The sequence below is a fragment of the Monopterus albus genome, unplaced genomic scaffold (genome assembly GCF_001952655.1).
Source record: "Monopterus albus unplaced genomic scaffold, M_albus_1.0 scaffold15.1, whole genome shotgun sequence".
NCBI classification, from domain to species: Eukaryota; Metazoa; Chordata; class Actinopteri; order Synbranchiformes; family Synbranchidae; genus Monopterus; species Monopterus albus.
This window is the reverse complement of record NW_018127895.1, coordinates 1358020-1366573: the sequence shown is the minus strand read 5'-3', so window position 1 is coordinate 1366573 and position 8554 is coordinate 1358020. Positions and strand designations below refer to the sequence as shown.

Here is an 8554-nt window from a genome sequence, read left to right as displayed (position 1 = left end):
TAAACCAGCATAAGGCTGTGTAATATAACAAAATAAGCAGTATTAACAGCAACAAACAGTGCAAACAATGCAAAATAAGCTGTATAAACAGGCAGTAAACAATGCAGACAGACAAGGAATGCTCATTGTGAAACGGGATAAGTGGGAATAAAAATAGAGTACTTAAAACTAGAGACCTGTACGAGTCTGTATAATCTGTGCGAGGTATATTTACAGGTGTTGCTCTGAGGGTTATTGTCCAATCATACTGTCGTTGGTTAAGTGTTTGACAGCCTGGAGGAAGAAACTGTCCCTGTGCCTGGTTGTCTTGGTGCACAGTGACCTGTAATGCCGTCTAGAGGGGAGGAGTTACTGTCTGGTGTGGCTGTAGTGCAACTTTCACTGAACTAGTGGTTCAGGTACATGACATTCTTAAATGTTTACACCACCATTTTACCAATGTGAAGCTATTGCAGTAAATCAAATAAGAAGCAAATGTCCCCTGATTTTATGTATATTTTTCTACATGAATGCTTAATAAGATTACAACACCTGATGCTCTATTTACATTTTTCTCACCTCACTCTAGGTGTCCCTTTTCCTTCTAATGAGACCACCTTGTAGAGTACACAGATCAATGCTGACATCCTGGTTACTGTTGTATGTTTAATTTCCTGCCTGGGAGAGATACACTGTGTGAGTTTAAAGCTAATACAAGAAAGGTTTTTCTTTATATCCATATATCATATCCACTGACCATAAAAGGTTGTCCACTGTCTGCGTGGCCACACAAGGTTGTCTGGTGGTGAGTTTGTACAGATTAAACGATAGTACCTACTAATTTGATCTGTTATCACCAAAAATCTTGACCTTCTCTCCCTTGTCTTCTCCCTGTGCTCATGTTGCACCCGTCTCTCTCCCTCGCTCTGTCCTTTGCGCTGTTTTTCTGAGGAACAAACAGAGAAGCTGTCCTAGTCAGGATGAGTCAGTGCAGCTGGGGTGCAGGTCATTTACCCACAGCCCACTCAGACAGGACAGATGGCCCAGCTACTCACATGCTGCTAAGTGCTAACTGTGCATTCAGAGTCTCTTAGCTAAGCTAATGGTAACACCTAACGGGTGAACTGGAGAGAGCTCAGCTAACGCTAACAGAACGCTGATATACTGTCTGCAGAGGTGGATCCAGTGCAAGTGGTAAAAAAAAACATCACCGCTCAAATTACTGAGATGTAGGCTACATCCTCTTTTTGAATTGTTGTTAAAGTCAAGTCCTTGGTGTTTATTAAGATGGCAGGTGTCAAAAAGAAGTCCTGTGGCAACAGTGATACACCACTGTGAACACTCCTGGTCTGTGACAAAACCACTAATGTGATTCTGACAGTAGGGTAGTTGCACACAGCTTCCCCTCCCAGAGAGAGCCAAAGTTTTAGCTTTGTATCATGGCATTGATGCACATTTACCGGTGCTATTTTTTATCACCACATGGACTGTGTACCTAATATATCTTCTGCTAACTTTTTAAGCAAAACTGGAGTTGTTGGAGTTGAACAGGCATTGGCACGATGGTTCACTAGCAACTGGTTTCATATGTTGAAACAAATGAATTATCACACATAAAGAATTAAAACACTGAAATGCTACACAAGCAAAAGCAAATGATCTGTAATAGATATGACTGGTTTAAGAACAGGCCGGTGACTCTGGTGATAACATCTTTCTTATTTGAATACACTCATTTCCTGTACTTGTATTAGAATAAGTCATGGCACAGCTTATTTGGCCTTACAAGTTTTTATAAATATGTCCATAAAGTTTGCAGGTTGTTTATGTCATTATATAGTATACCTTTGTGTACCCATGTGTAAATGCCTTTCCATGCCCCAGGTGTTGTCAGAAGTGTTTGAGACTTTTGTTTGCATTCATGTATTGTGAGAGCTGCAAGGACACAGAGCGCTTTTCTGGCCAACGTCAATAACTGTTTGCTGGGGAGGTGACAGTGGTGCGGTGGGTAGAGTAGTTGTCTCCCAACCGGAAGGTTGACGGTTTGAATCTCGGTCCCTCCAGTCCACGTGTCAAAGTGTCCTTGGGCAAGACACTGAATCCCCCCGTTGTCCCTGAAGATTAGAGCCAACAGTTGAGTTGGCGCCGCAGATGGCTGCCTCGGTTCTGTACTGGAAACAAATTTCTGGTGTGTAACATACTCGGCCAATAAAGGTGATTATCCTTATTATCCTTTTGATGTGAAATGTCCTCAGAGCAAGCAGCATGTAGTGGCCAACTAATAGTCAGTGAATGGTAGGTAAGCAGGACAAACATTCAATCAACACAAATGTGAATACAGCATTTGCAATGATTTATAAAGATGCACTTGACAAAAGTAATGTTTGTTGCAGGACATTATACTGGATTGCATGACATTGGACTGTATGTCATAACATTGTGCCAACCTCCTGTAGATGCAGAGGTTGGTGCTTGAGGATGCAGCATCTCTCATCTTTCTCTTTCACCATTATTCTCTTTCTGAATACACATCGGGCTGCCCCTTGTGGGTTTTTTTTTCTTTATGAACTTCACCTACTTCTCTCTCTCACCTCTGGCTTTTCAAGCTTCAGTGATGTTGGGTCAGGAGGCCTCTGATAGCAGTGTGACTCCACTCAGTTGGCATCTCCTCCCAACACCTCCCACCCTCCCTCCTCCTGTTCTTGTCTTAGTCAGACCCTCAGTGCCTTCTCTGTCTCGCCCCCATAGGCTGTGGCTGTAGGACCTGGGTGGATGATTAGAGGGTGTTTCCCTGTGTCTCATCCTATCAGAAGACACTATGGGCATTTGGAGAAAAGGGGAAGGAGGGTACGGATGGCCTGGTAGGGACAGCTGCCAGGACCAAGGGAGCCCTCCCCATCCCATTTCAGTATTGTCCCATTTCGTCCCATTCCCAACACTGGAGCAGCAAGCACTAGACTTCTACAAGCTGAAGTGGCCTCTGTGATTGTTGAGTAAGCTGAATGGTTCAGAAGCTGTAGGTGTATTAAGGAAGACTAGAATGGACATTACACATATCCAGCAGTCATGGAGTACTGCAGCCTGGCTTGGCCTAATTGGGATTTAGCCCTTAATTCAACAATAACCCATGCAACAATGGAAAAGACAAAGCTAAAAGCTGGACTAGAGGTTTCATTATGTTCTTCATGAGCTTTGACAGGAGGTATGTACTCGTGGACAGCTACTTGGTGTTTGGCAAAGATCATATTGGTACAATGTGTGTTTGTGACACTGGGTTCAAAGTACTCTGGTGTGGTTTGGGTTTTGCCTTGTTGCTATTAGGTGTATTTACATGCAGTTATAGCTACAAGAATTGTTATGTGATTATATCATATGTCAGTTTATTCTTTTGGCATAAGTTTTTGTTTCTGTGGTGTGTCTTATAAGGCCATGTTGGTGTAACCTAGTTTACTTAATCAAGCCAAGAGAAAAGATGTATGCTGGAAAAACAAGACTTTTTTGTGACTTAATACAGTTTCCACCAGGAGTGTGTATGCATGACACATTTCTTAAAGTCTAAATATTCTTGTGGCAGCAGTTCAGATGGATGAAATGTAAGATGTTTACTTGTAGCTGTGCATCCTTGTATCCACTATAAGCAGTGAAGTAAAGTAACTAAGTACATTTATTTATGTACAGTTTTGAGGTTTCTGAGTATTTTCATTTTTTGCTTCTTCATGCTTTGAGTTTACTACATTTCAGAGGCAAATATTGTACTATTTACTACATTTATTTGATAACTTTAGTTACTTTTCAGAATACAGCACTCTCTAATCATCAGACTTTATTGATTTCTGGTGAAAAATTCATAAGCTACCCAGCAGCAGACAGAGTCATTCACATTATAAGCATATAAGGCAACATTAAATATGATGTACGTAATAATACATCAGTAAGTATATAATCCATTAATATGATATACATTAATGTAAAATTTGCCACTTTTATTTTTGGTACTTCAAGTATATTTTGATGCTAATACTTTTGTACTTAAGTAACATTCTGAATGCAGGACCTTTAGTTGTAACAGAGTATTATTATTACACTGTGGTATTGCTGCAAAAATCTGATTACTTCTTCCACCACTCTAGGTAAATCTAAAGTCCAACTACAAGTGAAGAAAATCCAAAAATGAGTCAGTTTTCTCAGCTGAACTGTAGGTTTTTAAATTCAGACACATTCACACATTAGGGAAAAAAAAAACAGTGTTGCTTCCCTATGAGTGCCTGTTCTCCCACTGCACTGCTGGTTCAAATCCCCTTATAAAAATAGGAAAAAAACACTTCAGAACTGCAGTGCACATCAGTAATATACTTTTAATCAGCCAGCATTGGTTTGAGACTATGTTAGGAGGTAGGGGATAGATCTCGTTACTGAATACTACTGGATTTTATTGTAACTGGGTAACTGTGTTCTCTACTTTCCTGCTGTTGACTGATTTCTACCACTTACCCGTTGTCCTGTATGCATGCAGATGTAACTGAATTTGAGGTTATATGTGTACGTACTGTCGGTACATACACATATAACCTATCAGCAAAAGAAATGCATTGTGTTGTCTCTTATTTTTGACAGTGGTTTATTAGTCTATAAGTGCTTATATTTATGCACGTCTGATGCCGGCTTGGTGGTACAAATCAGTGGTAGAGAAGTGCAAGCGTGTATAATTGTGCACAAGGAAAGCTGTGTGAAAGCCCACAGATGGAGGAGAGATGCTCCAGCTACCACACAGCTTGTCATCTTAGAACTACTAGTGTAACCATGCTCATGTAGCAGTGGGTGCAGATTATCTTCAGGGCTGCAGCTCGTTGAATGATAAACCACAAACCAATATTGACCCATAACACTGTATTACTGCAGGGTTTAAAGTCAGATTTTGAGCTTGAATATTTGTGAGTTGGAAAACATTTTTCCCAGTGTGGTTAATATACAGTATCTTGTCCTTTTACATCTTGTAAGATGGTTGCATACATACATATGGTCTTTTTATTAATTTGGTGTAATTTTGGCACTTTCTATATTAACTTTATATAGTTATCGTTTCTTCCTTTTTATTTACCTTTTCTTGCTAGTTGGACACATTATGTGGCTTTTGATCTACGAGATTTAATTAAAAAAAATAAATATATATTAAGTATTCATTTTGTAGTCCCATTGTAGGGGCACATAAGTGCTGTTTGGGGGCAGTTTGTTTTTAGTTGTGCAGAATATAAATGTGTTTGTGAATACTGTATATATTGCCTGGTCTGCTCTGCAATGTTTATTTGACATCAGATCATTGCTCTTTTAAATGGATTGGCTGCTATCAGTACGATGTATGACTTATGTTGGAGTTTTGGATTTAGCAGCTATAAAAGTTTTTTGGATCTGCACGCTCTCCTCTCAGTAATTAACCTGTTTTCTTGTGAATTTTAAAAGGGTATCTAGTCCATTACTGTCCACCAGTTCTGTCAAACAGGTGTCACTCGTCCCTGCCCTTAGTATGTACAACATACACACTCTCGCTCTGGGTGGACCCGGCCCCGCTGTAACCTAAGCTCCTGGTCCTTCTATTCCCATCAGGGTAACTTGACCCACGGTTGCTTTGTCATGTGCCAAAGAGAGGTTCCCTCACCACACCCACCGTCTTTGTCCGGCCAGCACAACACAGGCACATCCGTGTTGCCGTTGAGCATTCACTTTACAGTTAAATTTGGTATTTACCGGGCCTGCCTCAATGGATGTGTATTTGATAGATAGGTTTTAGCTTCATTTGGACTTTGTGGGTGTTTGTGATTATGTAACTCAGGCCTTCTGAACTACAGTGTGTGAAACGTGCTGCATGTGTGTGTGCAGTATGTCAGTGTGGGATGTGACTGGTGTGTTGATTCTTTTTTATGAAACTGAGTGTGCTATTTAATATTTTTGTCCGTGTGATTCCTGTATGTCAGTGTGCCTGTTTAAAATCCAGAGGCTTTCCAGGGCTGCTTGTTTCTTCATCCTGTTTGTGGAGGGAAAGGTCCCATGCTCCACATGCTGTCTCCGTCTGGGGCTTGGCCCACTAACAAAGGACACCCTGTGGATGGAAAAACATCTAAGGGAAGAAAAAAAAAGCAGAGCCCACAGAATTGTTAATACAGTTAAAATCTTACCCCAAAACAACAACAACAAAGCCCTGGTTTGCATTCCTCACACTCTGCTGGTATGCTTCCTGATCTGTCTGATCTCTGCAGTGGCTGTTTGTCCACTGGATCCTCATCTGTCGTTTCAGACTCACATTTCAGACAGTACCAGGAACGCTTCTGGTATTCAATTGATCATCTCATTTGCTGTCACTGTTTTTAGTGGCACATTAGTTGGTTAAAAATGTGTCTATACATATTTGCTGCATGTATCTTAAATCCCTTATCTTATAATAAATTCTTGCTAAAGTCTTACTAGCATTTTGTGGCGAGGTTATTTTAAGCTATAAACAAAATGCTCAGCCTAACTGCCATGACTCAGCAAAATCAAGAGTTCATGACCCCTTCGAGTCTGCATTTAAATGAATCACAGTTGGATATGTTCTCTGAAAGCTGTAAACACCATGAGGAGGAAAATGCATTCTAGAAACAGGGAGCATTCAGCAGCATCTGCATGGTTTGGAATTTTGAATAGTTTTTCTGCTAATATCACTTTTCTCTGTCTGATATACATACATATGATTAAATGTCTCCCTGCTTTGCAGTGCCTTTTTCTCCCAGACAACAAGTCCCATCTGAAAGAAAAGGCTTAATTGCCTGTTTCTCTTTATAGATTTGGTTATTCACCAAACTATGTGACTTTTTGTTCTGATGAGCCCATTCACATATTTTTGGTTGCGGGCCTCTCTCCTCTGGCTCTCGCTGTTCTTCTGTGAAGGCAGTGCAGCTGGTGGAGAACGCACACAGAGACACAAAGCTATGCTAGGTCACACTGGCTAAACCGGGAAAATTAAACGATTGGCCAGACTGTGGTCAACTGGGAATGGAGCAGTCATTGTGAGGACACACATATAACCTTTGGCCTCAATTCTGTGCTCTCCCTCCAGGCATGGAAGAAGCGGTGGTTTGTTCTTCGCAGTGGCCGTCTGACAGGCGACCCAGACGTGTTGGAGTACTACAAGAATGACCATGCCAAGAAGCCCATCCGTGTGATTGATCTCAACTTGTGTGAGCAGGTATGGTTCCCCATTACTGCCAGTCTGCAAATTGAAGAGCCAGGTTCCACATTTCTACATATATACTGCAGTTAATACTTACAAAAGTCTGGTTGTAGCTGGCCACTGTTTGTGCCCCACTTTAATCACAATTTTATGCTTGGGGTATTTGCATTGATTATGATGCTCAGATCACAAATCTGCATTTTAATATGTGTGGAGGTTTTGAGATGTAGCTTTTACATTGAGGTCAATTTCATTTTCTGGCTGTAAAGTTTTTCTTGACTAATGCCACAAGCCAAGGCCTGTCGGTTGCTCCCTCAGGTGGATGCTGGGTTGACATTCAACAAGAAGGACTTGGAGCACAGCTTTATATTTGACATCAAGACCATTGACCGTGTCTTCTACCTGGTGGCTGACACTGAAGAAGAGATGAATAAGTGGGTTCGCTGCATCTGCGACATCTGTGGTTTTAACCCTACTGATGACGGTAAGGACTAGATTGTTAGCCACACATCACTGTGGAAAACCTGAGATTTAGCCACTATGCTGTATGTGTGTAGTGTGTAGGAATTCCCAGACACTTAAAAAAACAGTATTAGCCACACTTGCTACTCTACTGTGTCCAGTGCATGGACACCACAGTGATTGTGTTGATTTTGTCATGCACCAGCAGGCGTCATTAAGCACCTTATAATATCTGTACAGAAATAGGGATTCTGAACTCCTGTGTATTGGCTTTAAGTCGGGGTGTACAACTGAACAATACAATATTAGCTCACAAGCTACTGACTGTACATTTGATTGGTCTCTCTTTTGACTGCTGTGCCTCTCAAATAGCTGCTTTTTTTCTGTCTGGAGTTAGGGTGAACCAGCTGAATGTGCCAGAGGGCCTCCTCAGCATTGTTCTCAGCCAAGGTCTAATGATCCATGTGTTGATCATGTGTTGTGTTGTGTTGAGGATGACATTACTCTTGTTCCCAGTACTGTATAATCAAAGCTTTGTGTGGCTGCAGGTTGCACTGCCCGTCTTTTATTTGCTCCTTTTTATCTGATTCTCATGCTCTCTTGTTTGCACACACTTGTTTTTCCTCTCTGTTTTCGAGCCCAATTGCAAGCTGCAATATTTGCATCTTAGCTTTGGTCTTTTATGGTTTCTCCCTCTCCTAACCTAAATGTGTAAGCACTTTAGTGTGATGAGAACTGGCATAAACATTGCATTAATTCACTCTCTGACATATCACGCCACATTCTTTTAGGAGATGAATATACTTTTTTAAACCTGGCAGCTGAGTCACTGATTATGCTGCTCCAAGGTTGTCCTTGCCACAGTATTGTGACTCTGCCTCCACCTCAGGTACCTAACTAATGCTGCAGGGA

At 41.2% G+C, this 8554-nt stretch overlaps 1 protein-coding gene across 9 annotated transcripts in view; it reads left to right on the top strand.

Annotated features, from left to right (window-relative positions):
• The window catches only part of gab1 (GRB2-associated binding protein 1), a 50731-nt gene that overhangs the window by 26733 nt on the left and 15444 nt on the right, over positions 1-8554 (top strand). For all 9 annotated transcript variants that reach the window (XM_020591677.1, XM_020591681.1, XM_020591675.1 and 6 more), the window contains 2 exons: positions 7067-7195; positions 7499-7664. In XM_020591677.1, coding sequence (XP_020447333.1) covers positions 7067-7195; positions 7499-7664 — 295 coding nt within the window. The remainder of the gene's footprint in view (positions 1-7066; positions 7196-7498; positions 7665-8554) is intronic.